The sequence below is a fragment of the Aphis gossypii genome, chromosome 1, assembly GCF_020184175.1.
Source record: "Aphis gossypii isolate Hap1 chromosome 1, ASM2018417v2, whole genome shotgun sequence".
Taxonomy (NCBI): domain Eukaryota; kingdom Metazoa; phylum Arthropoda; class Insecta; order Hemiptera; family Aphididae; genus Aphis; species Aphis gossypii.
Window position 1 is genome coordinate 50,022,403 of NC_065530.1, and position 25,637 is coordinate 50,048,039.

General features: G+C 26.5%; 1 protein-coding gene across 1 annotated transcript; it reads left to right on the forward strand.

Annotated features, from left to right (window-relative positions):
• Nucleotides 1-3,300: 3,300 nt before the first annotated feature.
• Nucleotides 3,301-24,804, forward strand: LOC114123622 (atrial natriuretic peptide-converting enzyme-like). The gene is made up of 10 exons (XM_027986661.2): nucleotides 3,301-3,663; nucleotides 13,610-13,769; nucleotides 20,130-20,346; nucleotides 20,478-20,840; nucleotides 21,844-22,292; nucleotides 22,546-22,756; nucleotides 23,131-23,294; nucleotides 23,413-23,587; nucleotides 23,792-24,036; nucleotides 24,191-24,804. Exons 1-10 carry the CDS (start codon nucleotides 3,634-3,636, stop codon nucleotides 24,487-24,489), a joined length of 2,313 nt encoding a protein of 770 aa, XP_027842462.2. The 5' UTR covers nucleotides 3,301-3,633; the 3' UTR covers nucleotides 24,490-24,804.
• Nucleotides 24,805-25,637: the final 833 nt, after the last annotated feature.

The window sequence follows — 25,637 nt, forward strand, 5'->3', positions numbered from 1 at the left end:
AAAATATCCAGCTACTATTCTTCAGAAAATATAAAAATAACTTCGGTAATTTCACGTTGGTTAGGTTCGCTAGTCGTAGGAAAATTATATTGTTGCTAGTATTTTATAGGTCCACTGTAGCACTGTGGCATATGGCATATAACGTAGTCATAGTACCTATCTAATATATATTGTCTATTATTATAGATACAACATACAACTTAATTAAGTGTTAATCTTAGCTAAATGCCAAGATTGATATGCAAAGGCATGAAGTATGGATTTATTATATGGATTAAATATATACTTATAGTTTTTTCGCTTCAGTTGGTTTACGGTACCTAATACCAATATAAATGAGTGGTTCATAGCAAGTCATATTTAATGTCTTAATAATTACACTACCTATATACGGTTTACACTTTACGGTAACTCAAACCAACCTAGATAAAAACTTTACAGATGTTTCATATTTCTTTATTATAATAATTTTTTTATAGTAATTAACACTACTGATATGTATGTTAGAGGTGATCCAAATTATTATAATAATTGACAATAAACCGCATTAAAGCTATATTATGTTCTACCCACAAACCACAAAGGTAGCACGCAGATGTAATGAGTTCGTGACCAAAGTTATTTTGATATTCTATGCCTGTGGTTTGTTTACATAAAACTGTAGATACACGTTCTATAAGTAATACTATAACGGATCGTTGAAGTATAAATTAAAATCGGAGAATATAAAATATGCAATTTTTTTTTTTTTTTAATAAATGTATAAGTATCTATTATTTTATGATATTATTTTTGAAATTACAGCTATAGGTTTTTTCTTAAAATTGAATATATTTTAACTTTTAATATAAGATATACCTATCAAATGCCGAATTAGAGCCTATTAGACTCCGGTGTGTAGTTTTAAATGTACTTCCCTTTAATGAAATATTCTAAACAAATACATTTATGTGAATTCGTACAATATTTTTTTCTATTCAACATTATAAATTAAATGAGTTACGGCTCTTTTAAAAAACTCAGATAATCATCTCAAACTGAGTATAGAATTATAAATTATTTAAAATACAAAATTAACAGCTAAAGTTAATAGACAAAATAAAATATTGTTTTTTTAAGCAAACCTTTTTTCTTATATTTAGCTGATTGCTAACTGTCCGAGTGTTTCATTTAAAGCTAGTGATTTAAACAAATAATTCTTTGAATATAAAACCAGTATATTCAAGTTTTCCTGTATTTGACTAGTTCTATATTTATTTTTACTTTTATTTATGTAAATATACTGGGTAGAGAATATTCTGGCTATATACTAGATGGTCTAGATGCATATGAATTATTCAGGGCAATATTATAATATAACGATTACGGACACGAGTTACGTTATCATAATATTAATTATGAACGTCAAGTTAATAAAAACATTGCGGATACAAATGTTTCCCTTTACCAGTTTTTCATGGCTTAGGACAAGCTACCAAAAACATTGGTAGGTGGGATTATGACTTTTATTACTTTTTCCACAACTAAGTAAACACCGAACATTTCTTCTAACAATTGGTTAGTGGTTTCCAAATCATTCAATTAATTTTACTATTTTTTTATTTTTATTTTTTTTGGGATTAAAAGATGCTTGTAAAGCCTCCAATATTCTCTGACTGAATTATAAAAGTTAATTTTACAAAGTTAAATCTACATCATTTTTATACTTAAAATTTAAGTTTGAGACACTCGAATCAATTTATTTATTTGATTGTTTTGTTCAGTGAGAAATAAAATTAAAATTAAATCAGTAAATCAAAAAAAAAAATTAAATGCTTCTATATTAATTTAGTGCTTGGTAGGATCCGGGTTTGCTGCATCGGCTAGAATCAGTAGAATCTATTTTAATTCGGCCATGCACATATAAGTTGTTACTTAAATTCGAAAAAATATTAAAAATCACAATGTTAATGAAAATAAAATTTTCAGATGAATAAATTCTACGATGTTTTTTGAAAAGAATTAAATAGAAAATAATATTTTTTAAACTTTTTTACGAAAACATAAATAATTAAATCAAAATATGAAATACTTGTAGTCCTTGTCTATGCGAGTCTTATGAAACATCCAGAATTATGATATCTTTACTATTTCAGGAAACATCACAATGGGTAAATCTTCTGGGGATACCCTATAAATTAAGATTTAATTTAATAAATGTTTTACTACATAAGGTTCTTGTAATTTGTAATTTTCACGACTTTTAGGAAAAAAATTTCAAATGCATTAAAAACAATTATGCCTGTTGCCTATGTATTTTTTAATAATTGTATATATATTATATAAGAACATAACTTAGGTATATGGGATATACTATATTAAATATTCAAAAATGTTGACCTATCGGCTATCATATATTTTTCTTATTGAAATTTATAGAAAATTATAGTATAAGTTATACCATAAAATGGGTAAAGATTTGAGGTATCTATTGCAGTTATTTATTTTTCATTTATAATAAATGTACTTGTTAAATAAAACATTACAATCGCACTATTTATTATTTAATACCTAAAATATAATAAATTAATCATTTAAAATTAAACACAATTAATACAGACATAATATATTCATCTAGAATATATTCAGAATTTAAATTTATCTATTTTTAAGTAATACAAATTCTGACTTTGTAGCGATGAACTCACTGGGCACTGATGTTTCAAGATACCTAAGTAATGAATGAATACAATTTAAAGATGATTTTATACTGAAGACAACGTACTAAAATAACCAATTGTCATTTTATTTCAAACTTTCTAGTTTTTAGGCTTCCTGATACAGTGATAAAGTATAAAAAATACTATACGAATACTTATTTGTATAAAAACGAATTACGTTTTTTTTTATTTTGATTTTTACTAACGTATTCTGTATGAATATATAGTATTGTAGTATCTACCTATATACGTATATAAGCAGCAGCTATTATATCCTATACAAATTTGAATAAGATTTTAAAAGTTTTCTACATGAAATATAGTAATATAATATTATACCTGTATTATAATTATAATGCGTTTATAATTAAAAATACATTATTATTTTACAATTTTGTGAAATCATAACAAAATATAAATTTATATATATTTGAAGTCGAGCTATTTTACTAATGGATTTCTAAAATAAAACGTATCCTTGTAACGCCGAACTGTAGAAAAAAACTGGAACGGGGGGAAATGTTGGAGAAAGTGATCTCCCCGACCACTTTGCTAACAAACGGATACGGCTAAGAGTAAGACTATCGGTACTTTTAGTACATGTGCAAACAGTCTATTCACGAGGACGTCTTAAAGAATATAGAGCTTAATACTATAATGCGTGTTTACTCATTTACTGTTTAGTATAAATTTATGTTTTTAGTTTTTATGAAAATTATTATTTCCGATTATGAACACAAATTAGTATAAAATCGTTCTTCTTATTATCATATATCGAATGTTTTCACTAGTGTATGAGTTTTATAAACTCGTGTAAATTAAATAGTACACGATAAACCTACTTAATTATTATTAGTAGGTTCTCGTACATTTATGTTGTAAATAATACAAATTAAATTGTTTGTCAAAAGATGTAAAGGATTGTCATATTAACATGACTGGAAAAAATCCCTGGGATACAAAGGTAAGTAATTTGAAATAATTATTATACACGCAGTACTTATATATATATATAATATAAATTATAATACCTAAGTATAGAACCCACTTAGCTATGTGTAGGTAAACATTGAAAATTAGTTCTTTTTACATTTTACATACCAATTTTAAAAATGTAATGATTTGTACTTAATTAATCATATCAAAATATATAATACCATCATTAATTATTAAATGTATCAAAATAAGTTTAGATTAATTATTCAACTTGATTATTGTTATAGACTAGGTATAGGAAATATAAAACTGATCCCATTTTAATTTTTGCTTATAATATACCTATGTTTTATATTATGTTCCATCTATAAGCAATAGTAAGTTTGAGCAGGTAGGTGTCTAAATTAGTATTAAACAAAGTTCTTATAACAAAATATTATTGTTTAATACATAAAGCATAATGTAATAAAGACATAAATAACTCGTATGTATACTTTTTAATACCTATATTATACTAGTATAATAGTACTTACTGATATGTAGTAGTATAGTACTATAGTAGTATTAGTATAGTATTTATTTAACACAATTCTTACATTTTAATTAATATTACAGAAAGAAAAACTGTAGTAAAACTCTTTTTTGATTTAATTCAATTAGTTAATTCATGAGATAAACATTAATGTTTTGAATTAATGATAAGAAATAAATATAAATATTATAGTTAATAGGAATAAAAGTAAAAATAAAAAATCGTTTTTGATCAATATAGGTAGGTACCTAGTCTGGTAGTATGTACTGACTGGTTACCACGACCATAGTAGTGTAAACACTTACAAAATACAAAATGTTGTAAGTTGAAAACTTAAAAACAAACAATTATGGTATAAAAAAAATAATTTAGAAAAGTAATTTCCTGTTTATTTTTATTTGCTTAACAACAATTGAGTATCTACTAATTAATGACTTATATACATTATTCGGAGTATATTTTAACGTCGAGTACTATATTATATTTTGTTGTTCATTGTACATTTTTATGTATAGGTATTTGAAAATGCAAAATAGATGCATAAGTTTCGTTTGTAAATATACAATATTTATACTTATATATATATATATATATGTATGAAAAAACAATATAAATTAATGTTGTATATTTTCTTCAAAAACAGTAGAATAAATAATTGAATGTTTTTGAATTTTAATAAACATTAAATTTTACAACTGTATTAAATTATAAAATTAGTATTAATTTATATAATTAAATTGAATGATATTATAATGCGTATAGATAAGAATTCAAATTTGTACAACTACCATTTAAAGAAAAAGACTTCACATATTATATTAATGATAGTTGGTAGGTTTAACTAACGATATTAATTAAAACGTGACTTGGGTTTATTCAGATGTATGCCTGTACTAAACGATTTATCATCCATAAATTCAGCTTCTATTATAATTTTTTACGCTGCATTATTATATTTTATATTAATTATTTAAGGAGCTCCGCATGATTTTATCGAAAAAGATACAGTATCTTTTAAACAGTAAAAAACACTATTGTAAGAACCATACATAAGGATGGAACAAATATACAAACTAGAACCAATATTAAATATTCATTATTCATAATATTATTTTTCTCTCAGTAAAGCAAAAATATATATCATTAATAGCTTTCGAATTTAAAATTTAGAATTATTTTTAAACAAATACCTACATTTAAATATCATTATAATTTATTTGTAAGCAATCACGACTTTAAATAAATTTTATAAAATATGTTATAAGCAATTTATTAGTTTATAATATTGGTTAGGTTTCAATAAATATATACCTTTTATACCTATTCGCAATTTTTCTAGATTTTCTAGAATATTATAACTAATTAATTCATTAGCTAAGAGCAATACATTTTGATTTTTCTAAAAACAAAATTAAAACATTATAACTATGTGTATTATAAAATTGATTTGACCAATATAGGAGACACATTCAAATTGTAATTTAACCGTATTTACCGTAATTACTCACGAAGTGATTTAATTTTAATAATTAGAACTAGATAAATCTAATTGAATTCAGTTTTAAACTAATATTGTTATAAATCAGTATTGAGTTTGTATATACTTTGCTTTTGTTTTACGTGTCTAATCGTTCAAATACTTCTATTAAAATATCAACATTACGTCTACTAAATTTAAATAAATAACCGTATCATTAAAAAAAAAAAAAAAGTAATAATATTTATTCCACTTATTTTCCTGCAAATACGTGAAACATTTTGTTACAGTTCCTTCCAACTGTAATGCGTCAAGTCTTACGAGGAAGCCGAACTGTTGATATACGTTTTAATAGTACAATAATAATAAAAAAAAAAATTCGTGACTTTGAACCGCAACGGTCTTTAGCTGGTTAGAGCTGTTATATGGAAGGACGCGCGTATAGATTATATAAATTTTCACGCGTCAATTCTATCCATTTATACACATATATTTTTATCATTCGTTTTGTTCGCGATCCGCGTGAAAGCAAGAGAAACCAAGCTGCAGAGACTAATGTAGTTTTGTACATACATAACGATATCTGCCACCTACTAGTGTCTCGCGGGCTGTAGAGTGCAAGTATCGTTTTTACGATAATGATTAATAATTTTGATGGGAAACAAATTTGTAATTTATTAGGAAGAAATACCTACAATACCTGTATGGTTATACTCATATAAATTATTTGTTTAAGGTGTTTAAACTATTTACCTACTATACACAAGTATATTGGAAGTAATACTAGTAATAGTAATAATAGTATACTGTATTAGATTAGTATTATAATTTAAAACTACATCACATCATAAGGTGTAAAATGCATAAGCTCTTGTAGTATGTATTTCAAATTCAAACTAGGTAAGTATAGCACGCATCTGGCACAGCTGGCACTTGATTATAATTTATGTTCTTTGAATATAAAATGTTATTGTTATTCGAAGTATTGAAGTATACAAATTATATTTTATTCCTGTATAATAAAAAAGCGGGATAAATTATCAAGTGACGTATATTGTACTGAGTTAGAGTTCAATCATACAATTTATAATTTAATTGTAATTATTTATATAAAAATTATATTGTGAAAATATAAATTAATTTATTCGTGCACCAAAAAAATAGATCTCCAATTAAAAATAATGTAGGTACCTATACTGAAATTTCATACCTTTGCCGAGTCACTTGTACAGTTGTACCATATACTGAACTGAAAAAGTCTCTTTCTGTAAAACATTTGAATGTCATTTGAATAATAAAATATAGTTTAAACTTCAAAGTGATTCGTGTAAGTTTTAACATTTTAAAATGTTCACAGTTGTCTATACGCTAACTAACAATGTATAATATGACCTACCTACATAATACTCTACGCAATGAGGACTAGAAGAAGGAATACGTTTAGAAAAAAACGGGTCAGTAAAAATTTTACTGATTCCATATGAATACTGAGGTAGTGAGGTCTTAAACTACTTAAATAATACGTTAATGTTTATTACCACGCCTGTCCCCGTAAGTAAATATCACGATATATTGTAACTTATAAGTGTGTACTCTACAATTTAAGATGTATAAAATCACTAAACATGTGGATAAAATAATCTAAAAATTTTAAAACTATGCATTCCAGATATTATTTTATGTGCATTTAATAATTGGCACATATAATCATATCACATAATAGTCAACATAATATGCATAATAATATTAATAATAACATAATAATGTTTTATCACTAGTACAGAACATGGATATCTAAACCGATGAAAATTCGCAATGAAAACCCAATACCTAACCGCTATAATATAATATAGTACCTACTGGCGTTGTGTGTATATACGAGTATGTTAGGTGTATATTGTGTATTATTATTACAAATTGATCACATTACTATTATACCGCGGAACTGGTAACCATTATGAAAACCATACCTATAACAATAGCTAGTAATATAATATATTATATTATGCACTTAAATAATCCAATTTATATACGGCGCAGCAAATAGGATGTATCTATAAATATGTACAGTGTGATTAACCAAGTATGTTTACGTCCCCCCCTTTTTCTTCAATAATACAGTTATGTAGAAACTGATTTTTGGATTTTCAAATACATTTATCTAAAGACCGTATGCCTATTTTAAAAACCTTGAGATTTTCGTGCTTCTATTAAAGAGTGTCCTAGCTGTGTGATACAAACTTTTGAATAAGAATCACCTTTTACTGTAAATTATTGAGTGAATAATTATTTTGAAAATTTTGATGTGACTAATTTATTATTCGAACAAGTAGTTTTTAGTTATTATAAAGGGTTTAAAACAATATAAATTAGATATAGTATCAGATTTTGTATTTATTTTACTCGGAACATTTTTATAATTATAAATATTGATAGATAAGTATAAATTAGTACAACTTTTAAATTATCCAAAATTAGCCCTCATATTTACCAAACTCATTATCGTAACTCGTAAGACCAATTATCCTTTGAACACAAAGTTTAATAATGAAAAATTACTCGTTCAAATTTTAATTTCGATACGTCAAAATTTTTAGAAAAAATATTCAATTAATAATTTACAGTAAAATGGGGTTCTTGTTTGAAAAACAGAAGTTTATAATTCTACAGAATATTTTATAAGTAGTACCTATAAAAATATCTCAACAATTTGAAAATATGGTCTTCAATATACTTTAAAATTCTAAAAATCAGATTTTAAATAATTGCATTATCGAAGAAGAAAAACGGGACGAACGTGGTATAGTGAATCACCCTGTATATACGTATGCGCGTGTTATTATTATTAATATAATATTATATTATCCATATACCTAGTACAACAGTACCATTATACCTACATAGATATTGACGATCGCCCGTTATTTCCGACGCCGTCGTCCGATTTATCAGATACACGAGACGAGACTCATTAAGCAGTATTATTTTATGATTATTATTTTTTTTTTATGTCGTCGAGTCGGAAACTCGGAGTGGCCGACTATAGGCATTATTATACGACGTCTCTGAAACTGAGTGAAACACAAACACACTATATTATTACCCGTACAGGTAAAACACGCAACTAGGTCAACGATATAATCATAATTCCGGCTTTGTAAACGTAAAACTCGCGCATTACGGGCCGTTGCGTCAGAGCGATGCACGTACTTGCCTACTGTTGTATTCCAACACCGTAGATAGTGTATAATATTATTGTACATTTGTGTATGAAATGTATATTGGTAGGCATATTATACGTCACGTCGTAACGATACTAAAATTTTCCTAAAAATATTAATATACTCACTTTGGTTCAATATTTATTAGATTTTAAAAATTTAACGACGGTCCGGACGAAATTTCTGATGCATGATGTATTGATATTTGATACATCATTTTTTTTTTTATATTGGCCAGTTGGCGACTATTATCGATTGCAGTAACGGTTTATACTTTATAGGTACTTTCTACGTATGATTACAATATGCATGTATTACTATCGAAGTATTATAATTTTTCAATAGTTTAAGATAATATGTACAATATAAAGGAAGATACACTAAACTTAAAATGTTTTCTATTTTGAGTCGAATTGCAAGTAATGTAGTTTCAATACCTTGTGGAGTCATAAAATATTAAGTGAGAGCATGTTTCATAAATCACTTTTTAAGTGCAGTTGTAGTGCATGTATATATTTATTATATTATTCACTCGCATCTTTCACATATACACGTGGTTGAGCAGTCAAAATGTAAAATTACTTAATTTAAATATAAAATAAGTATTTTGAATATATTCTCGTATATAAAAACGGTTTATACGTATATTTCGAAAAAATGTGATAATAAAAAATAATTATATTGCTATCTGATGGTATGAATTATAATTAATTTTTATAATTTTATATTCAAATACGTATATGTACATTTACATGCAATATTCAAAAATAAACTTGTAACCTATATAAGCAACTAATTTGATTGAAAATAAATAATGCATTTGTTTATTTATTATAATATTGATCTTGCTTAAATCTACAATAATAATTATATCTTTTTTAAATTATTTAAAATAAATATAAATTACCTATATTTAAATGTATAGAACTAATTCGTATTTTTTCGTTTAGAGTAATCTCCATATAAAAACAAATATATTTTGTCTATTTTAATAATCAATAGCACTATTTTGATTCCTTATAGTTATTATAAAGGTTATTAGTTTATGTACGAGAAACTTAATTAGTGCTTCTGGAAAATGGAAAATTGAGTGATAAAAGAATACATACTTGTAAGTTTTTTTTGTCTGGTATTTTAGTGTCATATTTGATTTTTATTCCACGAAAAGCCGGATTCGTATATAACTATTAATTCATATAAGGACTATGTGCACATAATTATTAGTGTAAAATGTTAGTTATGCATTTTTGAATGTAGTATATTTTAGAAATTAAAAATAAAAATTCTTTCACATAAAACCCAAATAATAGAAGTAAATATGTATAAAAGAAAATTGTTCACATTTTAAGGTTGGTAGGTAGTTTGTCAAATATAGGTACTTTCTTTATTTTTATATTAATGGGAACCAAATTGTTTTTAAAATGTTACACTTTCAAATTAAATATAAGGTACCTATACTATGAATTATAACTATGGTGTATTTTATATAGCTCGTTTTCTATGGGAACTTATATTGTTGTTTTTAAGTAAAAGTTTTCAATTTCATTATACCATGACACTTCCTTCTCAGGTAATCTTGTATTAAACGGGACTCCCACGAAAATTTAGTTATGTTACTGCGATAAAATTTCGACAATGGAATATTAATTTTGTTAAAAAAGTTTCACTTGAAAACGAAAAAAAATCGCATGAGACAAATGGACTGACCACTGCTATGTATTATATATGCACGGGTAGTTCTACGCACGCAATATGACGAATAAATCTGTTTACGCGCACAGCTCTGGTTTCGAAAATTAAAAATGTAAATCAACACTTTCGAGTTGGTGATTATTATAATAATTAAATACGGAGATAGTTGCAGTAATTCTCCGTAGATATATATCTAAATATTATAGGTATATAAGTATGATATGATACTGTGTTTTCTTTCTGTATCGATTGGTTTGTCCAGTGTCATTAACTCTCCATCGAAGTGCCTTATTATTTGTGTTATAATAATTTAATATCAGAAATCTACTTCCCCACTTGAAAAATTGTAATGTATATAAAACGTGTCTAAATAGTGTAGTTCCCTCTCTCGTTTATATTAATAAAAATCAACGAGAAAACGATATTTGTTAATCTCACGGATAAATAAACATGTAAACCGTGCAAAATAATAACAAAAATAATTTACTAATAAAATATAGCTGATGCTATAGATATTAGATTCTATATTTTTTCATCGGTAATTGGATAGTCTTATTATAGATTCGATTTCTGCAGACAACTCTTTAAATAAAATAGATACAAAATAGGTTTAGTTAATAAATATAAATATATTACTAATTAGTACTAGACAAAAATTTTTCTATACTTTTCAATAATAGTTAAAGAAAAATAAATGCATGGTATAATACGTGTTATACCTAAATTATCATGACAAAACAAATTAAAAAACCATATTAGTATAATAGGTATGTATTCAAAACTTATACCTAAATTATTAATTTGCATCATAGTTTGCGGTAGGTACTGAAAATATTTTTTATGGTTTTTGGATTTAATTGTTGATAAATTAATAATTTTTATGATATATTTCTGTAAATAACCATTAACCCATGATAAACAAAAACAATTTATACAAATTTATTTAAAAATCTCTATTTACGTAAAATAAAATTGTAGGCATAATTTTGGTACCTATATACTTGATAGTGTATAAGGTATAATATATTATGTACATTGTACATATTATGTGATTTTATAAATCGGTTAAGGTTTAAGTAAATATTTTGTTTTCATAGATTATAACATTAATATAGTTTATTTTAAATTAGATTAATTAAAATCATCAAATTTTTGTAGGTACTTAATATCAAACTTTCTGTGGATATACATATTCATAGTTTTTAGAAATTGATATAATTGTTTCCCGTTAATTTTGATAATTGTTCTAAGGAGGTACCTTCTAAATTATAATTAACTTAATTTTATACAGAATTGTTGTAATTTACACATTTTATATTATGTATATAAATTTAAATTTATGGCAATTATTAGGTATGTTCTAATTTCTACACAACGTTGGCCATTGGTTAAAATAAAAATTATAAGTAAAAATAATATTATATTAACCTATATATTTTTTTTTTAACACAGTTTTAATTTTGACTAGTCATGATGTCGTATGTCACTTAAAATAATAATATGGACACACACACACACAAACACACACACACACATATATAAATATTTATGACACTTTATCTAGGTAATTATTCTTTTTGGTTATGAATTTATGGTTATATAAATATAGTGACTTGATAGAGAATCACTATATATATTAATAATTTCGAAATTATTAAAGATTAAAAATTTTTCAATAAACTATTTAATACTGAGCAATAATTATACTATTATATTTGTTTAAAATTATGTATAACAATAATATTACATGGGATGACTAGAAAATATATTTTTTTTAATTTTAGCTAAATTAATTTTTTATGAAATTAACAGGTAAAAATTAAATTGTTTCAATTTTATAACAGTAAATTAATCTAGTTAAGAAAAAATAAATTGCATTTTATATATAATTAATTTACCTATTAGCTATTACTTGTTAGGTAATACTATAGTAACTATAGTAAATATAAGTACTTATTATTCCTGCATGTTATAATTAAATAGCTTCATTCATTGTTTGTATGCCATTTTAATATCTTGTATTTACTTAATATAATTACGTATATGTCGTGCTTATGAGTATGAAGAAATAAAAATGTTATTGTACAAAATTGTAATAATTTCCTTTAAAAATAATATAGGTTTGATTTAAACCAAATTGCATCTATACATTATTACAGTGTTCGTTTGTATGTAATATATATAGCTCCAGATATTATATATTATCAAATGTACTATAATCTGAATAGGATATATAATATTTTTTAAATTATAGCAATGTTATTATGATATTATTTTACTCGTTTTCCGTGCGTTCTCTGACCTACTTAGAAATTATTATAAATTTGTATTTATATGTACTTATATATCGTGTATAGGCGTATAACTAAACGTTTTATAGCAACAGAAATAATGACAATTGTCAGGATATCGTGGGCTCATCAAACGACTAATGTGTCGGCATTGACCGTGATTTAAAAATCATCCTGCATAATATTTATATATATATACGATATTCAGTTCAACGATTTTGACCTTCCATTGTTGCTATCGTTGTGTATCTCGTACCGGTATTTCAACGCACCACGGAGCAATAAAATATAGGTACTCTTGCATAACTTTCGTAATACCATAACACAGCGTAGTTAAATTATTGAATTTTAAAACTATGTAACTGAAACCATCAATACAAATATGTTAAACGTTTAAATTAAGTTTTGTGATTTAATATTTAAACCTATGAAGTAAAGATTTAGAGTGGAGCGATAATTTATTGATTTTACAATGATGTTTTTTTTTTTTTTGGTTGAGTACACGATAAGTTGTCGATAAAATACTTCGATTTTCAAAAATGGGGGTGGTTTTTAATTTAAAATTGGATCTAGTTTGTACCTTAAAGAGGTCTAAATTTCCTAGTACTTATTTTTATAATCGAGAAGGACAATTATTATATTATACTATTTTAAATATAATTTTAATTAGAATCATGATAGGCTATAATTACTAAGTATAACTGCTTAGATAAATGTTTGATTTTAAGTTTTTTTTTATGAGTTTTATGATTTATTTCTAGGTATCGGTTGTTAGTGGGGCAACGAGCTCCTATGCATCAACGACTGACAGCGAACTCAAATTCACTAGAAAATTCAGTCAAAGATATCGATGGAGGTGTTGCATTATCGAAACAATATTAGTGTTTATGTTAATATTTTCGCTATCTTTATATGCGGGATGTAAGTATTCAATTTTAATTATAATGTATTAAAATATATTTTATTTCGCTATATACACCACTATAATATGGTACTTATAATTTCAAATATAACATTTATAATTAATATATTATTAAAATGTTTTTAGTAGCTTTTATATAGGTTATTGATTTACTTAATAATTTTTGATAAAATATAATTCAAAACAACAAGTGACATACTAAAATAATTTACTAATATAGCTGTATCAAAAAACGGTGGAGACTCATTTGCACATATATTGATATATTTTTTAAATTTACGGCAACTCGATTGAGTACAAAAATGAAAATTTTGAATGAGTGTATTAATTTTCCACCATCAGTGACAAATTCAAAAATGTTGAAAGATAGGTAGGTTATGACGGTTATGTACACCCTACACGTGGTTAAATTTCTCTGAATTGTAAATTATGTGGTGCAAATGAGTTGTGTTTTTGTGCTCAAATAAGTTTTAGTCTCAAAAAACATATCATGAAATATAGATACCTACTTATAGGACAGACCATTTCCGTTTAGAATCGTTTTTCATATACCTACAATAATAAATCATTGAAACAAATATAAGTATATAACACATCTATTACAGTGACCCACTCAATACCACCTATTATAACAGAACTGCAGTACTTACTTGCCTACCTTATTTTATTTATTGTTATTGACTTTACGATGACAATTATCTAAGGATTTTGATTCAGTTTTATTGATATATATTTTTTTCATTGTATAAGTTTATAGTTGAATATTATGTTATCAAACAAACAGGTCATCTATACGATCGATAAATCATGGTATAAAATGGTTTATTAATATATTTTGATTCATCACATCATCACATGATTAGTTTCTTTGAGTTATACACGAAGTTTCATATCCTATATTCGGATGATATTCCTATAATATATATATAGGTAATCCGTTATATATTTATCAATTTATCAATTTATCATATTGTCCTTTATTATAGTTGAATCTACTAGTATGTGCGAAAACCACAATTCATTATTCGACACCGATATTATATTGACAAGTTGTTTATAAAATATTAACCCACTCTGTGGTTTTATACTTATTGTTTTGAAATGAGTGGGATTTTAAGTTGTATCTATCATTGATTTTATAATATAGGTATGATATAGGTAAATTATAAAATCAAAGGATGTATTATTTAAATTAAAACCTACAATGCCAATTAAATAAAAGTGCATTCAAAGTATAGATACGTATTACGTATTACTGAATGTAGGTATAAGGTATATCCACGTAAATAAGTAATTGTAGTTGGTACCATATACCTGCTATACAGTAATTTCCTATAAACCTATACAGTTTACGCATATCTAATTATTTAACTGTAAGAAATATGTATCTACGCTTAAATTTTACATAATATCTAATCTAGATCAACGATTTGAATGATAAAAATGTATTTTTTATTGAAACATAATTATAGCATTAGTCGAATTGAGTTTAATAATAGTATACTATATGTGTAATATTATAATTTTTTAACTAAAATTATGTATTTGAGTAGTATTTTTTCGATGTAGACACTTAATATAGTGTTTTAAAATTTATTTCATGTAGGTATCTGAGCAGTTTTATTAGTAAATTATGCAACAGTATTACTTGTACATATTATAAATTGATCATAGAAATATAGAATAGAAGATAGGTACAGTTCATTGTGTGTGTGCTAGTGTACATGAGTGATATTTATGAGAAATTGTTCACTATATAAATAAATCTGTTATTTTATTGTACCAATAAATTTTAAAAAATAACTAAAAAAAAATCTTATAACAATTTATACATGCTTATTTTCCAAATTAGATTACATTTTGTACTATTAATATTCAACAATAAAAAACATGTTGATAATTATTAATAATTAAACAGAAAGTATTATATTATACAAATTAAAATATATCTACATAAAAAATTTGATGTAAAACAGATTCCCACATAAATGACACATTATTTTATGTTTATTAAGTGTTGTAACAGTATTATTGTTTACAAAGCATATGACTATTAAATATAGGTATTTCGTTTAATCGAAAATTCTCCCATGAAGTTATCGGTTTGTTATTAATCGATTAAAACGTTAATTTAAATAGTTATAATACTGTTGAATGATTAAAAAATGATCATTTATTTTGTTGATGAATAGTCTTTAATAGATACAAATTACAGAATCTCTAGCCACTCTATCAGGTATTTGACTAACGGGTTTTCTATAAGTTTTTTTTTATCTTTAGCATGAAACTACGCTTTTTAACACCGTGTAAAAATACATTTTATGGGATTGTAGGTGAGAATATAGATAAGTGATTTCTTGAGAGGTTTTGTCTTATTTCATTTGGATTATAATGTTTATTCGGTTCAATAACCATCAGAATTGCAATTTATATATATATTATGTATATACCTAGTTATATAACAAAAACCACTGATTTGTCTAAATACTCATTATTCCAGAAGTTACCTAAATATTTTTATTTCCAACTACTAAAATTAATTTACCCAATAATGTATTACCTATTGAGTTCCTATTAGGGAACTTAGTTCGGTCCATATTGACCATATTACTCGTTAATGTTCCGTTTATTAAAATTTAGATATTTTTTACCCTAACCTAACCTACACATAGAGTAGCCATTTAATATGTTAATTAAACATTGATTTATTTATAAAAACAATGTAATAAATTATAACTAAAACAAGTAATACTTGAAATTAAGTGTAGATATAGCATATACTGCACACGGTTGTTATATTATATTTTAATGAAGTTAAGAATCATCCACTGGTTAGTTAATAGAAATGCCACTTGATCATATTTTAGAAATGTCAGATTTTGAGACCAAAAAACTAATCATAGGTACTTATTTTGTATTTGATTGATACCTATACATCAGTTTTGTAGAACATCGTCATAAAAATAGTGTATTTTTATAAATAAATCATTACCTCTCTTATTAGGTAACTTAACAGAATTTTTTTTTGTTTATATAAATAAATAAATAAATATTAATTCAATAAAGTTTTAACAAGGTCATATAAACATAGGTACTATAAATTTAAAAATAGGGTGAGTTTTTCGATGAGAGTGCTTCTATATTAAATGCTATAGATACCTATACAGTACATGCTAATTTCTATACCTATGGTAGTATTGTACAACTATTGAATGTTGTATAAGATAAATAACCGTGATTCACTTAAATAATAACCAATTATTGATTTATTCAGATCATTTTTAAGTAAAATAGGTATATACATTTATTTCTGTTATTTATTTGAAAATATATAATCCGTAAGTTTTATTTTAAAATAAGCATGTTTGATAATTTAATTGATGACATGATAAGTGACTTTATTAAAAGAGTTACTCAGTAGTAACACGTTAGACTTTATTTCAGATAAACTTATTATACTCATATACTAGTCTTAAATATATTTAATCAATAATAAATAACCTAACCATTGATACATGCTTTCACGACAATGAAAGCACAATAATGCTGAACTTTATTTTCTCGACTGACACTGATTTTTAAGTTTAAAACATTAAAATAGTTGTACATTTTATTCTAATTATATTATATATATAGGCATACTAATATTTACTAAATGTTGACGCTTTTCGAAAACTTTAAATCAGATTTAAACCTATTAGTACTTAAGTAAATTTGAAAATATACGCGAAGAGTTTATAAAATACACTTATATAATTTTACAAATTTATATTGTGTTGTCCATCGTTTCCTATAGAAAATGACCTTTCAAATAGCTGCCTACCACGGGATATGAATAGAAATTAAACCTTTGTGACGCAGGCACCATAAATAAATTGGAAAGTCGTCAGACACAATATTATATTTTTTAGTCATTAAATACCTCGTATGTCTACGATGAATGCATGCGGCGCGTCTTGTGCAGTTTCCATTTATGGTCAAAAATATTCTCCATTCTGAAATTGATTATATCTATACACGTGTTTTATTAAGATAGTGTAATTATTATTTAGGCAATAGCGATTTTCGTATAATATCCAACCGATATATATCGGTATATATAATATATATTATATATATATTATACAGTCATTAGACATTATTTTGTACAGACTGCTTGTAATATATGGTAGTTTTGGTATTTGTTTGTCGATTGAAAGTGTAACAAAACGGCGCTTCCTTTCACCCATGATCGACCGTATCCATTGTGTTGTATTTTTCTATTCATGCAACACATGTCCACGTCCATGAGTCGCTGTATTTTGTTCCTCAGTAGAAACGCTTAAAAAATACGTAAATATAATAATAACAATAAAAAATATGTGTATAAATAAAGGAAATTGATTTTCTGTCCTGAGCTGCAATTAGGTGATCGTGATTCGATTTATGCTTTTAAGAATAAAAAATGTATCGAACAATCGATATTAAATTTTAGTTACACGCATAATACACGCACGATTGAGCAAAATACCATTACATATTTACATATTTATACAACATATATTTAACCAAATTTAGTATTATATTAATAAATTATATTTTAGCTGAACCGTATCATAACTGTAACTATACAAAATTATTGACCCAGCAATTAAGGGGCAAATGATATAATAAAGTGGAATTCTTAGGGTTGTATTTTATAATTATTTTGATTTATGTTAAAGTGTGTGAGATTAGATTATTTTTTAATTATTAAAAAATTATTATTTATACATACGAGTATAAAGCAAAGGAAAAAATAACACATAATTGGTAAAAAAAATTAGGACTTACTAATGCTATTTGTTTATCCTAATTCCTAAGATTTACTATATCTTGTTTGTAAAAGTCCGAAATAACTATATTGTGTAATTTAGATTTTACCGATATTCGTATTTTAGTTTTTACTTTAACGGCTTAACATATATAAATATTAATTAGTCTATATGATCCTAATCAGCGTTGTCTATGACAGATTAAAAGCCCATAGATTTATTCTTCCTTAAATTCAGTTGAATGAAAATTGCATGGATTTTTAATAGTTATTTTGGTTGTTTTTACTTAGTATAAAATGCAAGTCTAAAAAAATAACTAATTATAAAAGCTATTTTATTTTATGTAACCAATAGTAATAATATATAAACTATGTATAGAACCATTCCAAAAGAAAAACGTAATCAAATATTTGGTATTCCGTTCTTCAACGGTTGACCCAAGCAAATTTTCACAGGTCTCAGCTGATTTTTATAAAACTTTCGCCAATAGATTTCACAAAATGTGTAAAAAACTGGTTTTACAATACAGTAGTATACCTACGTCGATTAATAAATAATTGCGTTTTTCTTTTAGCGTGTTTTTATAATAAATAATACATTTATGTAAAAAAAAAAAAATGTATACACTGTTTAATAATCGGTCGATAATTTTTTACTCAACAAATTTTCAAAAATCTTTTAATTAATGAAAATGATACATTAAATAACAGGAATGATGTTGTCTGTGTGAGATTAAAAATAAGAACACGAGTTATACAGAACCCTATAACAATTTGACTACGCCACGAGTGTACGATTTCGACTTCATTGAAAGGGCGTCTAGAATCCATTACAAAGAGCTACCTATATAATATTAACAAATGAATCGCATTCATGACGGACAAATGAAAATACGAATGCGCGTGAAGACTATGGGAGACGATCATCTATACTGATATTATAACTACACGGTCTATAACTTAAGAGTTGGGTTTTTTAAAAATAAAAAGTAGCTATGAACCAATAATGAACTATTGTCTCCAAAATATAAATATACTGTGAAATATAACCTCAATCAATAAAGTAATTTAGAAGTTACACGAGCACAATAGATGCATAAATATATATATATTATACTAAGATGGGATAAATTATAAAATTAAATTTACATTAAAAATATACAGCTAAACAGCATTATACAACATAATAATTGTGAATGGTAATTATCATTCAAATGGAATGCTTATCTTCAATTTTTTTTATAGAATGTAAAATATTATTATTTTTAAGATCGATTATATAATTTGAGATAAATATAAAATAGTATACGTTTCAAGTATATAATTAGATTTAAAAATTACTGAGAGAGAGAAAAAAAGTTATAAAATAATAAATAAAGATTCAGTTATTAACTTCAATATATTTTTTATTATACATAGTATAACCGTGAAATTTTAATCAATCAGTTAATACATTACCTATATTAACATCAAAACGGTACTTTAGTAGGTACCGTTGATTGAGTATATTTTTTAATATAAAAGTAATGTACTTTAAACTTCACTAACTAGTAGCTATGCTTTTCAGATGATTATTTACAACGTACGTATAACGGCGAAGAAAAGATATTTAGAGGTGATTTGAGAGCAGACGAAAAGGGAATAGATTTAATTGATTATGGTAACCCAGACAGTCAAGACTATCAACGTTTCGTCTTGAACTATACACATTTAATAAAAACCATTATAAACAGTAGTCCTATACAGAAAAAATTCATCGACGCTGAAATCATTTCTCTCGAACCGTAAGAACTATAATATTTAATTTATCATATAATAAGTCTATTTACGATAAATAATAGTAGACAATATTATCATGAATAGCATAAATTGGAATAATAGTGAGAAAATTTAGAATTTTAACTTTTATTTTTAGCGATGAGGGCAGCTTGAAAGTGGATTTCTGGTTAAGATTCGAACCAGTTAGATGGAGAGCGTCTGTTACAGTAGAAGAGATATTATCGGCATTTCGTCGTTTATACCCTTCAACGAAAATCATCCCGGGGAGCTTACACATCAAACACATTACCAATAATGCTTTGTTATCTACAAAACCGTCGACAATAGCTCCAGAAATATCAAGCACAGAATTTTATCCAACCACACCACCTCCGAGACGATGCACGCCTGTACGGCTGAATTTGTGTAAATCCGTTTTAGAGTACAATTTGACGAGTTATCCTAATCATTTTGGACATAAAAATTTGGATGAAATTCACGACGATTTGATTGCATTCAGGTTAGTATTAATATTGTGACAACTGTGTAACGAGTATCATAGTATTAATTTGATATTGAATAAACGTATAAAAGTAAATGACTGTAAACATTAAAATTAACTAAACGATACATAACAAAGAGTTCCTATTTAAACTTTTAAGTTGTTTGTTTTTATAGCCAAATATATAATGTATATTTTTATACATATTCGTATTTATGTATAATAAATATGCAAATGTATTTTTAGAATTTTAAAATATTTGCACGTTTTTAGATACCTAGTTACAAGTGTTACAACATAAATGTATTTTGCCAATTTTTAATAAATAATAAATATACATATTAAATATTATGTATGTAATTTGTCAATTATATTTACATACATACCTACGTGTTTATTTAACTAGCGCAGTCCGAGTGCGTCCAATTTTCAAATCGTATCTTTTTAATTCCTTAATAATGTGATCGCAATATTAACTCTAATATTTATGGTTGGGTGTATAACTTTATCTATACGAGTAGTTTGTTAATTAATTCATCTCACCCAGGCATATTTTTTGAAATATAAAAAAAAATCAAATTGATATACAATTTCAATTCTTTTTTTTTATACTTAAAAATTTAGATCAATGAACTAGAGAAAATTTTCATTAATTTGGGAAAATATTAGAAAATTGAGAACTGATTTCGTAAAAATGTCATTTAAAATTTGATAAATATAACAAATTTAATGTAATTATCAATAGACAAAAGAATATTACAATTCTAAATCGTCAAAATTGTTGAAAATAATATTATTAAATTATAAAACCAATTTTTAAAACCAATTTTTAGGGTGTAATTAATTCACCTCTCTGTGGTATCATTTGGGGAATACAGTTTATATATGAGTATGCAATATAAAAATAATATTTATTTTGGGACTGTATTCAGCAGTAGATCCTTTATCTAACCGTTTAACCCGCATTTATCTTCTAATATATTATATAATGAACATCTGGTTTCTATTTACCTTCCCGCAGGGATCTGGTAGACGCAGAATGTTACCAAAGAACGTTGGACTTTGTCTGTCAACTGCTGCAACCGGCGTGCAAAACAGACGTTAAGCTCGGCCGGGATGAGATAACGTTGCCGTGCAAGCATAGCTGCCGACTGTTCACTTCAGGTTGCGGCCATCGGATACCAGAGAAACTGTTGGCTGGTTTTGACTGCTCTAGATTACCCGACTACAGTAACATCGGATCGACATGCGTGTCCAAGCCCGGCTGCGATTACAAGCTCCGGACTACCGGGTTGTCGAACCGACTGTGTGACGGCGTCCTAGACTGCCCCGACATGTCGGACGAGACAACTTGTGGGTACTGTCCCGCTGGTTACCTGCACTGCATAACATCCCGGACATGCATCCCGGCCCGTTCTCGGTGTGACGGTGTGGTTGACTGTCCGGGTGAAGCTGACGAACGAAATTGTCGTGAGTACCTAATTATAATATTCACACGTTAAAATAGTATAAACCTAGCCGAATAAATAAATCTAGACGAATGATGAAATAAAAGTTAAAATGCAGAATTATTATACTGCCAAATATTTAAAAATAATAAATTTCGTCATGTGTATACATTATACGAATACTTATGTATCTATCGAACTATTTATTCTATTTGAAATCTAGAATATATATTTTACTATGATAAATACCAATATATTTTATTTTTTGCATGTAGTACTGATTTCGTCAACCGGCAGGTCTGTAGACCAAATGCTGCCGTTGGCCACAATTGACGCATACCCGACTGAAGGTTTCGTGTTTTTCGTCGAACAAGGAATGTCGGGCAAGTTGTGTGCAGCTAATTTTCAAACAGATATTCCAAACGAAAAGATGACCGTAGCTCTCCAAACAATCGCAACATCACTCTGTCGCACTCTAAATTACCAGTAAGTAAACACCTTCATTAAACCATCCTATTTCTATAATACACTGCAACAGAGATGACAAAATACAAAAGTCACAATGCATATGCCTACCTGAAAAATATTCTACTTTCATAAATTGAATAGTAAAAATCCAGAAAATGTAATACACGAATTTTAACTCATACCTACTCAATATATGTAATATACGTAACAATTATAATCATATTCAACGCTATATTGCTATACAGTTAGTACGTATAACGATTAATTATATACATCATATAAATATGTACCTATATATACAACGTAATCCTGATTCTGTCCAATTACATCGCAATCGTGTACTATTATTAACCCGGCTGACGTATAATAACATCTATACCTTATTATTACAGGAATTTAACAAGTGTCGAAATTGTTGATGATGAAGACCTGCAAACAACAACGTCCAATCCTTCACGATACGCACACGTCGTAGATCCATTCGCCAGTGAGATAACTTTTAACTTAGGCACATGTCCCAGTAGAAAAGTTCTGCGTGTCGCGTGTAGCGATGCCGGTAAGCAAAATTCTTATACATACGTGATATTATGCCTACTCACTCTTTTTTTATACCATTTGAAATCCTCCGTCCGTCGGCGAGTATTTAATTTTTTTTTCCATTTACACTTGCGCAGTTTGTGGCATACAGACAAACAGGAGACAGAAACACGGTATCGACGGTTTAAATAAGATGGCTTCCCACGGAGACTGGCCATGGCATGCCATTCTCTATAAAAGCGGAACCCATGTCTGTGACGGTAGTCTCATATCTTCCGAATGGTTACTCACCAGTGCTTCATGTTTTCAAGGGTAATTATGAAAATATTTATTTAAATAATATGGAACATATTGAAATCAATCACATTAATTTTGTTTCAAAAATTATAATTACCCACCGCTTGTCAACTGCTATACTAAATGAATAAGATTCGTAATAATATATAAATAAAAAGCTTGTATAGTATATTATAGTTTTGTATTTATGTTATAAAACCTTTGTGTGTGGCTATTTAGGCAAAGCAAAGCCGAATGGGTGGCACGTTTAGGAGCGGTGAGGTTGAACGCCGTATCGCCGTGGCAACAAGAGCGTCACATTGTAGGAATGGTCAAGTCACCCGTGGAAGGAAGCACGTTAGTTTTGGTCAAATTAAGTTCACCCGTCACTTATTCGGATCATATTCGCCCGGTGTGCTTGAACGACGACCAGGCAAGCGATGTACCGTATCTGCACTGCCAGACGTTGGGTTGGGCTAAAAATCGTAAGTACCTATTTCCAATATTTTTTATATTTTTTCGACAATTTATATTGTAAAATGAGTTAAATACGTAATTACTTTATTATACTGAAATATTGAATCTTTGTAATTTACCTATACTATACCTATCATACCTATACTCATTTGAATTTTATAGGAGACAACCTTCAGAGGATCGAGGTTAAAGAAAGTTCTATGGACAGCTGTACCAACATCAGCATCACGACGGCGAATGGGTTATGCTATGATTCGATTTACGATCATAATGATTGTACGGAAGAGGAATTTGCTGGAAGTCCGATGATGTGCCTATCAGCTAATAAGAAAAGCTGGGTTTTGGTGGGTGTTACTAATTGGCGCATTGCATGTTCAGCTGACGGCATGATGAGACCGAGGCTCTACGATCGAGTCAAGTCCAACCATAAATGGATAAATACAGTTCTAAAAGACGGTTAAACGAAATATTTTGTTTTTCGTTATATTTATATACGTCTTATAATGTATCAAATGTGATTTGTTTTAATTTATTTTTGGTTCAATTAAACTATAATATATTATACGAAATGTCTGTATGATATTATATTTAAGTAATATATATAAGTTAATTATTGTAATAATTATTTTTGTATGAATAATTCATAGACCATTGTAATATTATATGTATTTTGAATGTTTTTATTTTTTGTTTATTCGATATTTTTTGTATTTTCCTACATTATTTATTTCATGTATAATTTTCGTTTTTAATGATTAAAAGTAGATAAACATTTATATTGATTGTTTTGAACATTGAATTACAATTCTTTGAGCCTTCTTTGCAAAATTACAAAATCATCTTAACTACTAAAGCCTAAAATTATTGGTTTTCGTGTATACCTAATATATTTATTTTGACGACAGTGAAATTGAGTACGTGTTTAATTGGTGTATTTGAATCTAACATTTTGGGTGGGTATAAGTAAATAATTTAAAATTAATACTAAAACTGCGTATGTACCTGTTGTACCTAATAAAATAATTAATTTAGTACCCATGCTATTAATTTATATTGATAAATTATTTGAAATTAATTTGCTAAATATTTACATATTTTTTTAATCATTCAGATACTATCGGGAATCAAGTTATACTCTTCTATCTATATTAAAACTATAATTTTAAGCTTATTGTGGAACCATGAATATCAATTTATCATTCTCATTATGTAACTTATACGCACTGTTTTATAATTATTATTACAATGATAATAGGTAGGTACGTATACGAAGTTTTTGGAAAAATTAGTTTAAATTGTTGTGTTACAAATAAAAGAAAAATAACTAACAGTAATATAATTAATTTATAAAAACAATATCCTTCCTTAGAAATAAAAGGCTAACCCAGTGTCTTCGTTTCGATATTATTTTTATAATATACAAAGACTTAAATTTAACACATATATTACTAGATAAAATGTTTGCATGTTGGGTATATGAGGTAAAAAGATTCACTTTTCAGGAGATTTATATAATATTATATTGATTTGCTGTTACTTACTGCGTAATGCCGAATGCGTGAATATTCGAATATTTAGGACATGTCTTATTCTCTCCCTGACAACAATT

Coding starts and splice junctions, on each gene's coding strand:
- LOC114123622 (XM_027986661.2), top strand. CDS start 3,634: ATGACTGGAAAAAATCCCTGGGATACAAAG. Junction 20,347..20,477: donor GAAATCATTTCTCTCGAACC/GTAAGAACTATA, acceptor TTTTATTTTTAG/CGATGAGGGCAGCTTGAAAG. Junction 22,293..22,545: donor AGCTGACGAACGAAATTGTC/GTGAGTACCTAA, acceptor TTTTGCATGTAG/TACTGATTTCGTCAACCGGC.